Raw genomic sequence first — 15,530 nt, 5'->3', positions numbered from 1 at the left:
GTGTTCCTTTCTTTTTGACGCAACGACTTGACTGTCAATGGAGAGGCCACGAACGTTGTATGTGGCCCGGAAATGTGGGCAAATCTCAAAAAAGATTTGATGACGTCACTCAACCTCAACCTCGTCCAATGAGATTGGCGTGCACCCAAGAGATCTCACTTCAACTTTCAGTGGCCACCGTAGACCTCACCTGAACTTCACCTCAAACTTTTCGCTCGTGTCCAGGTCGGGTCCTCCACCTCAGCATCATCTATTTAGTTCGTGGTAGGGTATTCAATGTCAACTGTGTTACCTGGGCATAACGTGACATGACATAATAACTAAGTAGACAGCGTGACATAGCACTCCTGTCCTTGCTTCATTGATATGTTCCCCAAATAAAGCCAACAAACTTGCCACTGTAACGCACGTCTTACACATCGCGAGGACTTTGTAATAATTTAAGCCCCATTCGCATTTACGGGAGCACTAACGCATTTACCTTCTCGGCTCTACCACGAGTAATTCGGTTATGGAATTCGCTTCCTAACAGCACTGTCGCGCAAATGAGCAAACATAAATTCAGACAACTACTGAACCCATAGCTTTCATCATAACAAATATGTTCATATGTACATATCTCATGTCATATACGTGCCATGTCTCTCTCTTTCTTTTTTTAATGCGCCGTTCTGTACGCCGGGTTCAATGTTCTCTTTCTCTGTGCATTCTTAGTCTTTCCCATTTTTCTTTTTCAATTGGTTGTTTGTTTTATGTGCTCGCGCTATGTGCGTTATTTTGCGCAAGTAATACACTGCTTTTTATGTTACCGTGAATAGTACTTTTCATTCCTTTCCCTACAACTCTGTATATTGTTCTACTGTTTTGCACTCAATGCTCCCCTTGGAGCCTCTGAGGTACCTTGAAATAAATACGTAAGCACAACCTAATGTCTCTGATACACGTGGCTCAGTCATGAAATCGCAAATTAATACTTCAGAAATAAGTTTGTTCATTTGAAGGTTCAAGCTGCGAAACATGTCATCTAAGGTATCCTATGACGTAGGTAAACAATCAGTCACGTGTTCAACCGATCCTGGCGGTGCGGACCGCGTTCCAGTGACGCTAGATGAGAGAATCGCCTGTCCATGTTGCGCGCTCTCGCTCATTTGGTTACGCATTTTCAATGCTGTTGTTGACAAGGGAAGAATCACGTTTTCACTGCCAATGGTTAATTTCGAACAGTGGTTGCACCACAGTTTATCATATTTCGCTATCGTCAAGCATTCGTCGCCGTATCTTGGTGCGAATAGTCTCACGATCACTTTTCAATGCAAGGGTTCAATGTTAATATTGCTAGGCGTGATGTAGGCATTTCTTGTTAAATGCACATTAACCAAACATGAAGCCAATCGTAAAAGATCAGGTCGTCGGTGTTGGAAAATAAATGTTGAATTCATAAAAGAAATATACGCAGGAAAACACTTTAAGGCAACCGCAGTGCGTATAAGCTCTTATTGGTCTCGTGTCCGTCCCCTTGCCTGTGTTTGGCAGTATTGCGGGCTTCATTTACTGATTTTATCAATCTCTAAGTTCTCTTTTCATTTTCATTGTATTACTTTCAAAGTTACTCTGCCACGCTTACGAAAAGAAAACACGCAAATAGATAAAAGAACGAGGGTGTGTGAGTCATTCAGCAAGGTCCTTTGACCAGGACAATTTCAGTAGTGCCTTCGCCTCCTTTTTAACCTTTTCGTAAAAGTCTTTTTAATATTTTTAAATTTTAGTTTTACACATTTTGTATTATCTCTCCCTCTCTGTCTCTCTCTCCCTCCCTCTCTCTCTCTCTCTCTCTCTCTCTCTCTCTCTCTCTCTCTCTCTCTCTCTCTCTGCGTATGCTTCTTTCCTTCCCGCCTTCCCCAGTACAGGGTGGCGCACTGAATACAGTTTTTTTCTGTAGGAAAAAAACTGTAAGTATTTAAGGCAATACACGAAGTATCGACCAATAGTATTGCTTGTTTTAGTTACACGATAGTATCTCTTTTCGTCGATGAACAAATCTTGCCCATGAACTCCGTGCCTTACCGAAAGCAGAGGGAAAGAAGAACTCTGCATAGGAAGTCGGGTGCTCATTATATTTCTTGCTTCTGAGCCTGAAGCCAAACCGACTAACGTACTGGAGCTGAGCGGAGTCATTCGGGACGTGTGGCTTTTATGGCTACATGCATAATGTAATCAATCAAGTTTCTGGGCATGGGGCGCTGTCACACATGAATGCGTAAGTTTGTATTCTTTGCAACTTTGTCCTTGACGTTGTCACTACTTCTTGTCCGCCCTTCTGGTATGAATTCCAGGCGTTTCATGATCGCTAAAGACTTGTCAACAATCGGTTAGCGGTACATATTGAACTGTAAGCGGGGCGTTCTACGGGTGGTTCGATCCATTTTCTGGCATTGATAACTATCTTACTGCACAGAGTCCATAACACACCCTTTTGAAACCTCATTTCTTCTATCCAAGAGATAGATAATAATTATATTGAACATGAACAAAAAATCACCGCCCAAGAACTCTGTACAGATGGTTAACCAGCGAAGCTGAAACGTTCGGCACAAGCGTTTATCACTTGGTTAATCCTGACGGTTCATTAAAGGACGGCTTGGTATACGCTGCCGGATCCACGGTACGCAGCTGCTACTTGCGCTCGGCTGCAGGAGCCCGTGCCCAGGCTGCAGCATCGGCATGGCGTAGACAAGCTCGTTCCCGGTTCTGCATTCTCGGCGTACAGGCGACAGACGGACAGACGGGTGGACGGACGGACGAATCGGCTAGCCATATACAACTTCGCTGTAATACGCTAACATGGGACCTAGGGAAAACACGGGGAAGGCGGGAGATGGAAATTCAAGATGACGAGCAAAACGAGAAGGCAAAATCGGGAGCCAACGTTTCGACAAGTCTTGGACAGGCCTGGAAAAAGATAAGTTTGCTTTTTGTAACGTCACCCGCCGTGATTGCTCAGTGGCTATGGTATTGGTATGCTGAGCACGAGGTCGCGGGATCGAATCACGGCCACGGCGGCCGCATTTTGATGGGGGCGAAATGCGAAAACACCCGTGTGCTTAGATTTAGCTCACGTTAAAGAACACCAGGTGGTCAAAATTTCCGGATTCCTCCACTACGGTGTGCCTCATAATCAGAAAGTGGTTTTGGCACGTAAAATCTCATAATTTAAATTTAATTTCTCTTAACGCTGGCTCCCGCTTTTACCTTGTTCTCGTTTTGCTTGACATGAGACCTGGCACTAAGCCACGCAAAGTTATCACGCTTTTTTTGTTAGTTAGCAGCTTTACCTTGCCTCATATGCCTGACCATTTAATACTGCTGATGCGTTCCTTATACACAATGTATAGTTAATGCCACATTTTGTTACATTGCTGCCAGAACGCACCATTAATGCATCATAGCGACAATTTAATTCCTTAATAATGACATCAAACGCCTTCAGAAGTGTTCTAAAGAGTTGGGAGACAACAAAAATGAAATGTCTGTGGAAAACCAAGATTGTGAACGAACGCAACAGGGCACGTAGTCACAAGCACTGAATTTACTACAGTGCAGAGACGGCAGCGGAATGCCCATTGCTGCTATTCATTGTCAAAAAAGGTGCACATGCTATTGCGAGAGCCCTCAACAATTATGCAACGAACTATATGCGAGGTAAACGAGCCGCACACCCACATACAAGGTGTCGAACACTGAACCCGAGGAGTAATTTGTACTTGTGATGGCCTACCACGTGGCGATTCCGACCACTGGATCTGGCGGCTAGCACAAACCTGAAAACTCACGAGGATTTGAAAACTTTAGTAGGTGAGGTATTTAACAACCGCGTCAGGCAGCCTTAACGTAGCGAGCACGCGGGCGGCATGGCAACGGACACTGTTAACATAACACATGAGAGGATGCGATTCAAATTTCTAGGTCCTAATACCTACATTAACACATGCTTCTAAAGATGCAAAAATTTACTCTAGAAAAAATTTGGACCAGTAACACGGATTAATTCATTCGGGAGGAGCAGACGTAACTAACTGAGGAATAGATTGATCTCAAAATTCAATCTCACATAGCATCCGACCTAACTGAACCTTAAACTTTAGCATAATGTTGAAGTCAACGTTCCTCACCTCACTCACAGAATTCCTACCAGTAGCCAATTCCAGCTCAATCTCTCCTAACTTCGTGAGGTTGAGGTCGACCTCATCAGGTGGAAACCTCGCGAGGTTGCCCACCTTTGGTGGGCACTCCGGCGGTGATGATGACGCTTGACACACCAGAGAGAAAAACGTTTAAACGCAGGCCGTAGATCTGTGGGGTCATTAACTGCTCTGTGCGCATCCAGGTGTACGGTAAAACAGAGCGCCAATAGAGTGCAGTTCGGTGTCGAAAAGTTCGACGGGCGCCATTGTTACACTATTTCGATCGGTCGTCATCAGGTTTAGGACCTCACACGTCACGACATATACAGGTTCCGAACGCACCGCTCTTCGCGCTGCTGTGGAATACATTGAAATAGAACCACCTAGTAACTCTGCGAACGTCAATTCGCAGAGTTACTAGGTGGTTCTAACCTAGTAACTCTGGTGCTAGTAACGAAAGCCGCAATTCGCCGCGCTGTTCTTTTTCTCCGTTTTCCAGATCCACACATGCATGCTTTTACAACAACAGTTGTGGGTTACTACATAACGCCCGTTAGTTTGGCAGCAATAACAGGTGTTTTTATTAAGAAAAAAAATTATCCTGTGCAGAGCGTCGGAGTCAGGTGAAGTCAAGTCAGGCTTTAGCCAGGTTACTGCGTTGGCGGTTATGTAGTACGGTTATGTAGTTAGAAACCTAGCGTGGTTCTAACAGCTCCACTGTGAAATCCTTCTGCGTGAAACAACGTCCGCCACGTCATAATTAAGTGTTGCTATGAAAGTTGCCGTGCGACAGGAAACCAAAGCTTTTGCCTGTTTAAGACAACAATCTGTATATCGTCCTTCGCTGTTAACGCGAATGTAGGTAAAACGATCAGCACATATGCAGAGCTCTGAAAGTTCTCGGTGAGAATGTAGTCTGCGCATTTCGCTTCAGCGAAAAGGCTTTTATCACGTGTCCATCACTTCGTTTTGTAATTACCAAAGAGAGAGAGAGAGAAAACGAAGAGGGAAAAGTAGGAAGGCTCATAAAGGACGTGTCCAGTCGGGTGCCCTACACTCAGGATAGGGGAAGGGGGAGAACATAAATAAGAACGAAAGATAATAAAAATAATAGAGTACTACATAACCGCCAACGCAGTAACCTGGCTAAAGCCTGACTTGACTTCACCTGACTCCGACGCTCTGCACAGGATAATTTTTTTTCTTAATAAAAACACGTGTTATTGCTGCCAAACTAACGGGCGTTATGTAGTAACCCACAACTGTTGTTGTAAAAGCATGCATGTGCGGATCTGGAAAACGGAGAAAAAGAACAGCGCGGCGAATTGCGGCTTTCGTTGCAACTATAGTAACTGGTATAGCGAAGACTTTCTTCTCTTTTTTCAAAGAAATCTATACAATGAAATGAGCAACAAATAGCGCACTACTTCTCAGTATGCACGTCTCATATTCCGTTTATGGCCATATTAGAGCACGCACATTGACTCTTATTTCACTTCGAAGGCTAACCATCGGTGATATTCACTTTAAGTGTGTAATTTATGCGAATTTTGGTGAAAATTGCCAAGGATGGAAATAAGGGGAATAACACGTCCGCTAGAAACTTGCGGCATAGGTGTGCAAACGACAATTACGCCCCCAGTAGGAAGTAAACGTTTACTCGCAACATTTTCGCAACAAGAATGGCAGAATTCTAACTGATCGTTTGCGAGGTAGAACAACAGTCTTGTCGCCCACGCATAGTAGCAGGCCCTGTTTTACGCCATCGTCGGTATATATTAAACATGGCCATTGTGAAGCACGTCTGTGAGTCGGCTGTCAATGATTCAACGATACGGCACCGGTTCTCTTTGGTAAAGAAAACTGAGAATAACTTTTCAATCTTGACATGCTTCTCTTTGGCGAGATTTCAACGGCCGCAGTTTGCATCTGCATGCGAAAAACGTTTTCAATGACGTTCGTCACACTTCGGCCGGTGCATAGTTTACGCGCCCGTCATAACCTGCTGCGCTGCAGATCGACGTGAACCGCTAGCAGCCATCTCTTGAACGCTTCCGGAAACGCGGACGCAGCGTAGTTAGGCGATTTGCATGCGGTACCGCATCGCCGTCTGCCAACCAAAGGAATGATGCGCCAAATGGAAGTGCATCGTTTCCTTGTTTTTTCGACGTCCACTTCTGTGGGAATGCCGAGACACACCAATGCCGCTTTAATGGCGTAGGCTGTTCGCGCATTCCACCGTCCGTTTATGCAGCGTACACCGTCGCGTTTCCGGTCTGCTGTTCGCAAAGTTGTGCGTTGTGTACTCGCGGCTAAACGAGGAAGTGAGTGGTGGCTTGCGGTGGAGACGGTTGCTGTGCCAGGAGCGCTCTATGGCGAAATTGAATTGCGCGTGGTCCCCGTGTGTTCTCCTGTCTCGTGTGGCACGAAAGAATGCCTCACCATCAATGCAGGCAAACGCGCGCACCTACCGGCAGAATAGTTTGATTCGCGTGGCTGTGTGTTCCTATTCAGATATCTCGATGGGGAGATTAGACACCCCGTGGATGCATACTCTTTTTTGGAGGCGTCGTTTCACGGGTGCGCTGTTCTCGCAGCGTTTATGCGATGTTTCTGCGTGGATGATTTAACGTCGGTACAAGAAACATTTGAACGAAAACTTAGCTAGGTGTGCTGCGAGTTTTAGTATCTTTCAAGGCACGAAGGATAAAACGCAAGTTCACGGCATTCTAATCTATGCTAGCAATGTTTTGGCGCTTCACTCGGAGCACTAGCAGTCTCTGGTTCTAAAAACGTTTGAAATCGAAGAACCATAATTTATTTATATTCATTACGTATCAGATATAGGCACGTATAAACGATGCGGGAAGAACTGAGGAATGCCACACAATTACATACATGTTTCACTACGCCCTACATAGCATTCTGCTGATGGTAGTTTATTGGTTTATTGAGTGAAGCTTGAATAGTGAACGCTGCTATTATTATAGCGAAATGACGGTAACTTGCATGTTATCACGTGGTGAGTTTCTGTATTAGTCGTTGGAACTTTAGCATGCAGTAATCTTTCACTGGTTGTTTGGTTGTTATCCCTTTTTTTCTCCTGCTAAAATACGAGAGGAGATTTCGCTTACAAAAAAAATTTTAAAGAAGTAAATTGGGCACCATATAAATCCCGCTTGCATTCCTTTCACGAAAAAGAAGCAGGATATAACAGCATTTCTCCTTCGTAGCGTTCTATGCGCAATACTCTGAATGAATGGAAATAAGTTACATATCTACACCAGCGGAATCACATGTCCGGAGTATATAGAAAACGGTGACGCGCATTTCCTGTTTCCGGTCGGCCTCCTTTTGCTGGAGCAGTGAAATATAGTAGATGGGAGCACGAAGCTTTCCGTCGTCCTTTTACGGTCTTTCACTGCGCTTCCGCACATTCGATTATACGCCAAAGAGAACCAGCGACTTTTTCTACGCTCGCATGACAGCCGAAATAGTCTGCGCTGCGCTTACGAATCACGCCATTCACGCAGCGATACGGGATGCAGAGAAAGTAGCACTTCTCACTACGCCGTAATGCAGCCACAAACGACGCAGATGACAGAAAAAATCAATTGCGGGATGGAAATGGTGGTAGGCCGGAGTGTGGACTGCCCGTCGGCACCGCTCAGTGATGAAGAGGCGGCCGTTGCGTACATCTGCGACTACAACACCGGCCATTTCGGCAAGAGTCTCGCCCAATCTCGACGATTCTTTTCGTTCATTCCTCACAAGTGTGGCATTAGCGATTCTGTTATCCCCACCACTGTTCGAACTTGTCGTGACAAATAGCGCTCCTGTGCACAGTGATGCGTTGTTTCGCCAGTCGCGCCTAGTCTGCGCCATGGATAACGTTGCCGCGCAATCCCTGACTCGCTAAAGAAAAGGCACATGGCCGCTTTTAATGGTTTTCGACACTCTGTGCGTCGCGAGACGCCAACAGCGTCATCGCCACTCAAATTATGCCGCCAGTGCGGCTGTCCAGCAAGTGAGTGAGGTGGTTGTGCCACCATTTGCTGTTGATTTACGGGCGCGTACCAACAAAGCTGGATTCGCACAACGGGCGATATTTCTGACCTCGTCCGCTGATGAGCGTGACGTGTCTCAATCTCACTGAATTACGCTGCACCACAACGGGGTCGAAACCTGAATACCACTGTCCACCTGCGTCTGTGCAGGTGGATCGTGGCTAGTATATTTCAAGCAATGCCTAGCATTAAAGAAATCAGTTTAACTCGAAAGGCGACGCACTGATAGTGTTACAAAAGTGTTAGACAAGTACTCGATGATCACGTTATAGTTTCTTATGTCGTATAAACTGCAGTAAACGTTCGCTTACCAACTAAGGAAGCATGTTGCTGCACGCGTACAGAAAAACGTGAACAGATCTCACTCAATGGCCGCGAGATCTCATTGACAAAACGCTGACGCGATAAGGAGTGCCGGAAGTGGGGATCGTGCGTGTTTGTCCGAAAATGAACGCTTCGTGCCTTAAGAGGATGCTTTAACTCGGGGCCTCCTATGTAAATACTTAATAAATGATAAATTGTATGGCTCCGCAACCACTGCAGTGAATTTGATGAGGTTTACTGCATTTAAAAGAAAACATCAAAATCTAATGCCCTGCTGGTAGTGAATTTTCGACTTAGGCTGCCAAGTTTTCAATAAACATTGTTGAAAATGGCCAACTTTCAGGCAACAAAACTATCAGTTCTATAACGCCGTAACTCGATAATGATGCAAAATATATGAAAATGCTGTAAATTGATTCTAAATCGGGCAAAACTGATATGTTATACACGACTTTCAAAAAAACCTCCAATATGTGAGAAGGACTTTTGCAAAGCCCTCATAAACCTCGCAACAAATTTATATAAGCTATAAATTGATATAATAAATTTGTCGGCTTTGGATACTCTAACGCATGCAGTTGACCGAACTGCAATATCTGTTTTTGGTGTAGCGCTATAAGTGTGTTAGCTTTGTGCTTCCATTTGTTTCCCAAACTTACGAATCTATGAAAAATACTTTTAAGAATCACTACAATTTCACTTTCTCTTCAAATGCATCAAGCTTCATTAAAATCAGCCAAGTTGTTATCTCAAAAGGTGTTTCTGCATTTTACATGTATTTGAATAGGCAGCATCCGAGATGGGCTCGAGCTAAAGCTTTCTTTTAAGTTAACTGTGTCACGTCTCCAAACCTCATATTACATGACTGTCAACACTAGGCGCATGGGAAGACATAGCCCATGAAGCCATCAGGCACTTAGTCCTGGCACCTGCCACAGATGTCCAACATACGGCGCGCGTGCCGCGTATGCAGTCAGCCGCGCTGACAACCATACGCAGCCATGGTGTAGCTAGAGTAGGAGACGTGTGCTCTGCTCCTCTAGCACGCCCTCAATCTAGCGTCTTTCACGTAGGGCAAGGACAGATGACTTACATAACGCCACGATACTTCTAGACTCCATTTGGCACGCTTTCACTCGCACACCAGCAAACCGCATGCGAGCCGCACGTACTCCTCGCACTCGTACTCATTCGGAACGTCACGGCGACGGCAACGGCAAAAACTGGCCTGCAGTGTACGTATAAGCGAAGCTGACTGGAAGCTGATTTGACAAGCTAAGTCAATTACATTTCACTAGCCGCCAAAACAGTTGATGTCCGTTCTTGCAACATATGCAATTCATTGCGCATTGCCTATGCAGAACACTTCGCTCTATTGAACTTCAATTCGTACAGTATTACAAAGATAAGGCCATTCTCGCAATTCATTTACCTTGGCCATTTTAGCTTGCCTCTATTTTCTCTACTGGCTAGTAATAAAGGTACAGCGAAACTTTGCGGTCAGACTTTCATCTGCCCGCAGGATTGCAGAGGGCTAGGCGTGTTATCATTTAAATTGTTTTCTGTTCTATTCCTTCCTCCATTCCCTATTCCCGTTTCATACAAACAGTGGTGCTCGAAAAGTTCATGGCCAGTGTCTACGACGCCTACGTTGTTCGCGGGAACTCGGCTGTCCTCCGTTGTCAGCTGCCTCCGGCCGTCAGGGACTATGTCACGGTGACGTCGTGGGTACTCGACGACGGTGTCACTATCGGCATGCTTGCAGATTCCGGTGAGTGAACGGTTTTCAAATTTAAGGTGCAAACGAATTATCACGAAGCTAGTATATCCTTAGTATGCGTGATAGTGAAAATAATTTAGGTAGCGGGAAAGGTACAGTGGTGCTAAATACATTTGGAATGGAAGACCTATGACACACGCAGACGTTGAGTGACATTTTGTCGCGTGTACGTTGCCTCTTCCTTTTGTTCATGTCTTTCGCACTGCTGTGCTATTCTCTATGTCGAGTCAACTAGCCCAAGTTTTCTTCCTGTTTGCTTTCTTTTCGTGATGCGCCATTTTCCGCGATAATTAAACATTAAGGAATTCGGGGTTGCGCAGTACACTTCTGGCACACGGCCTTTTAGGTACCGGTGCGTTGTTTTCCGATTTCAGTGATTTCGAAGAGCGCTCCCAACATCAACTACTCTACTGCGGTGGCTTGCGTTGTAGAGTTTGCCTCACTGCACTTCTAGGGACGAAGAACTTCGCAAGTGCACTCTAAACATTGAATGCACGCAGATTTTCATGCTTTAGTGCTAGTGCGAAGTTCTCGGCGCTCACCACTGCACCATTGGCAATGAACTAGACAGCGCACACTGTATCCTCTCTCGTTCTTTCAGTTTTCAATCATGCTTCAGCTGTTTTCATTCCCACTATTTCGCCTGCACTTCCTCCCAGTTTGATTGTCACTGTATTCAAGCCGTTGACAGGTTCTTAGTACGTTCTTCACTGTGATACATTGCCGAGATACCAATCATTTCTCTTGCCTTAGGTCTGCGCCAAGCGGATGGTTCGAGAAACTAATTGCGCACTCGTGGTATGCAGTACTCGCATACGCGCGCTATTGCGTGATTTCGCGCTGTAGCACTGTGTGGCGGAACTGCTGCTGCTGCTTCTTGGAACATAGTTCCAAGAAATTTGCAATGGTAGCGTCCTCAACAGATTCTCTGAAGAACATTTTGCGAACAATACTTCGTATATAGTGATAAACTGACCAGTAAATAAGTGGCATTTTCTGGACTGCATAAAACTGATACTTTGCTAATAAATCTTTGTCAACGTGGTACCATTCAAATGGCTGTCCCTTATATCATGGCCACCGTGCACTTGCGTTTCCTGTGTGGCACATTCGTATTTTATCATTTTATTGTTTCTTATCCCTCCGAAGCCCAAACACTGCTACACATACAGGATACTTAAAATTTGTTTAACTTTTTTGGTCACATGGAAGAGAGCACTTGTAAAAACTGAAAGCAAGGCAATGTTACGTGAGGAAAGGCTTAATTAGCATACTAATCGATTAGACAGTAATTTGATTTGTAAGCAATGTACAGCTGCAACTTTGCTCCAGCCTATGGAAAGCCCAGGAACGCTGCTATAGGCTGTGAGCTAAGTTTTTCGTGCTAAAGTACAATATTTGATTATAAAATTCAGCGCAGGATCTATCATACGTTGGACATCACAGGCTTATCTTATTCCCGCGCAATACGCGAATGGCGCACTCTTATTTCCCTAGATGAGGCTCAGGGGAGAATGGGGAAGTCAGCACCAACATCTTCATATTGCACGTGAGCGTGGCTTTAAAGAGTTTTGTATCCTGGTGAAAAGAAGGTCGAGATGAGATCGATCGCTTGCAGAGGGAGCGAGAAACAAGAAGACGGTGCCACACCTTTTACGCTTGGATGGGCGTCATCGATCAACTTTCCTTCCCACTTTCTTCCTTCCTCCGTCGCCCCCTTCGGGACGTTTATAGTCAGTCCATAACCACCCGTATTCCCTACATGTCCCGAGTTCAGCGCTGACGCTCAAATACAAGGAGTAACAGGTCCCCTGAAGTAGTACTTTGTCAGGACTGGTCCGATAGTTGTAGTAATATATTCTTCAGGCAGAAAATTTGGGCTCGATTTTTTTTCATGAAGTAATGTATCATCAATAAATCAAAGCACTTCTAATATTGTTAGAACTGCTGTACTTCGTGCGACTTCATGAATGAGGTTTAACGAGACTTCGTGTGTAGGTCAAGTGTGCGTGATAAAGTATGTGTGTACTGTTTGTGCGTTTGTCTATAGCTTTAACCACTACACATATCATATATTTAGCCCAACACCTGAAGTACCATACCAGGCCGTCGGGTAGGCAAATAACTCTAGCTATCTTTAAAATCTATAAAAACTGCATCTCCCTCTAATTTTGACTACATGATGGCACGAAAAGCAGAGCACAATGAGCTGTAAGACCGCCTCCTTCAGTGCTTTAATTTGTAGGATTGAATCAAAGCTAACCAATGTACAAACTTGGGCTTGTCAGTTTAACTTAAACATGGGACAACAGCGCAACAAACGCAAAAAGAAAATTCAGGACGTTCTTGTTTATGGCGCTTTTATTTTAATGTGGAGCAGAGGCGGTGAAAGGAGTCTAGCATAGCAGAGAGGCTAAAATGCTAAAATTTCCTCGTTACAAATTCTCTCTTATCTACACATCAGAAACTTCGTTTATTCAAGGTACTAGATTCTTGCAGCAACTGCGTCGCCTTGCTGCTTTCTTAGTATTCACCGTACTCTGAATATCGCAGCCCACAGAACATGTGTGAGTTGTCAAGTTACGAAGAATCTTAGATTTAGTGACGTGCCCGTATGGTTCATGCTGACAGGTCTATTAAGACGCACGCTTATTTCCAACAAGCTTGCGCAATGACCAGCTGAGCTTGTTGACTTCAGCGTTGACTGACTGCTTCAGTTTTTGTTAAAAGTTTAGCGATGAACTACAGAGTAAAATCGACTTCAGCATTTCCTAAGTCGGCATGGCACGATGCAAAAATAAACTGTATTACTAAAGTAAGGTAACTCGTTTCTGAGTTCAAACTCTTCATATGTATTTGAATGCAGCGCTCTCTAAAACGAGGTGCCATATTTGGGAGCAATACGCAACATCGGTTCTCAAATTACATACCTCTTTCTGTTGACATGTCGGAATACCGATATAGCTTACGTTAAAAAATTACGATTGTACACCTCCTCTCAGCCCCGATTTCACTCTCCGTATTGATGAGTAATGGCACACTCACTTTCTCCCTTCGCAGGAGAGCAATACGCCCTAGTTTCACTCTTACACAGCATTGCTTTCATCTGGCGCAACGGCGCGCTCGAGAGTTTGGTAGATTTTGTTCCCTTTTTTAAGCGGTGTTAGACATTGCCTGGTAGTGCGAAAAGTCTTCCTTTGTATTCGTCGTTGTTCTCAACTCAGTCGCCATGCCGAGAGGTGAAATGTTCCACTTCTCTTTTGCCTTCTGATCAAAGTTGGCTAAGAGGGACTCCCAGTTGGGACAAAGTGACCGCTCTCAGATAACCTTTCTTTTTTCTCCGGTGCCCCCCTCGTTGAGGAAAATCGGCCGTCCAACCTTCAGTGCAGGGCGCTTTTACTGCTTCGGCGTCTCCCGGGCTAAACAACATTAGTGAATCGCCGAAACCGTTGGCTTCGTTGAGCCGGCACTCACTTAGGAACTGCATTGACTCCCGGGGCTAGACCTTGTGAGCGAACGCGCAGTAGAGCGATTTTGTTTTCGCGTATTCTGCGTTTTTTTTTTCTCTCCCTACTGGTTTGTTCTTTCTTACTGCTCATTTCGCCTAATGGTAGTCTCAGTCTCAAACTGCATTCGTAAAATTTACATCTTTGTCTTCCGTAGTATGAGACGACTCCTGCTTGTAAGTTAACTTGCTGCTGTACGCGTTGATTCTGGAACGCCGAAGTTAGGTGGAAGTAAGGTTGCGAAAGTGAATTCATACGCTCAAATTGCAGATTTTCTTTGTTCTGGCATAGATACCTAATTTAAGGCATCAGTAATGATATAAGCGACATGTCTCTGACTTCCTATTCTATGATAAATAGATGAGAAGATGAGGACCGACAAAAAAACAAACTGTGTGCTCAAACTTTGATAAATCAAGGTAAAGTGCCATTAAGGCACTTTAAGCTGGTTTATACTACATTTATTCTACGAAAAGCACTATTTGTCGCGAGTTCTGCTTAAGAGTGCGTGTGCGTGCGTGTGTGTCCCAATTATTTTAAGCTTTGCACAGCGAACTGAAGATATATGGTGTATAAAGAATGAGAAACTTATTTGGACGACATACCATATACACATCACCCTCCCCCTTATTTAAATAAAGATCAAGAAAGCTGACTAGTTTAGTTCACTAAGGACACTGCGCACGACTCGTAAAGCTCATGAATATAACGACAATGTAAGGGTTAACAAATTAAAGTTGACTCCCTCTAAACGGAACCTAAAGAGACCAGGTAAATTGGTCTAGTTTATCAGAAGTTCCATTTACTGAGACAAAGCTGAAGGGTACACATATAGTGTTTCTGTTTATGGATGCGACTACTTTATTGAATATCAGAATTCAATTGTATAGCACCAAAACATTGCAACTTGCGCGCCATAGGAAATGCTCAGAAAGCTCACTCAACATAAACACCAAAGCCAACCTTGAGCACGACTTCAGTACAAACAATGAAGAATAAACCACAGCCAACGAAAAAAAAAAATGCGTAGAATCGTTGGGTACCGCAATGTTGCTGATGCGTATCTTTATGCGGCTGAAATGGCCTATGTAGTTTCTGATACATATCAGGATGCTGCTAAATGGCCTGTTTAGTTTAGTTTCGGGTAATGTTCACAGTTCCGTTTCTCCAGAGATCGCAGAAATGATGGCACCGTTTAACGAATGTTGTTTAACGTTGCATGAAAACAAAACCAACTAACCATGAAGATTATTTTCCGTTTAAGCGGCATATGTTTAAGCTATTCCCGTATATAGAGATTTCACTGATTATCAACTATCGTAGCTAATCCACAAACGCTGAAGTTACCCTAAAAATTACCCTTAAAACGTAAAATGGAAGTAATTTCAATCAAATGTACGCTTGGTGTGACGGACAGTTTTCTCGGGACTGTGGGAAACACACCGTACAATCGCCTGACAACGCTTTTGAGCACTTATTAAAGGAATGTTTTACACGGGCGAAGATAAATCTACACACATGCAAACTTCGAATGCAAATTTAGCATAGTATGCTTTAGTATGCTTTAGTATAGTATGCTTCCCCCATTTTTGATTAATTTTATCTTGGTGGCACTTATATGTATCTCGGGACAGATCATTAAATTCCGTAGCGCTCATAAAGCACACCTGTA

The 15,530-nt window shown here is 44.3% G+C and overlaps 1 protein-coding gene across 1 annotated transcript in view; it reads left to right on the top strand.

The window, feature by feature from the left end:
* LOC142578245 (cell adhesion molecule Dscam1-like) overlaps positions 1 to 15,530 on the top strand; it is a 170,588-nt gene that overhangs the window by 88,509 nt on the left and 66,549 nt on the right. Inside the window, exon 4 of the mRNA XM_075687645.1 lies at positions 10,182 to 10,343. Coding sequence (XP_075543760.1) covers positions 10,182 to 10,343 — 162 coding nt within the window. The remainder of the gene's footprint in view (positions 1 to 10,181; positions 10,344 to 15,530) is intronic.

This window comes from Dermacentor variabilis, chromosome 4 (genome assembly GCF_050947875.1).
Source record: "Dermacentor variabilis isolate Ectoservices chromosome 4, ASM5094787v1, whole genome shotgun sequence".
Taxonomy (NCBI): domain Eukaryota; kingdom Metazoa; phylum Arthropoda; class Arachnida; order Ixodida; family Ixodidae; genus Dermacentor; species Dermacentor variabilis.
The sequence above is the reverse complement of the archived record's forward strand: the minus strand, read 5'-3'. Positions and strand labels throughout refer to the sequence as shown.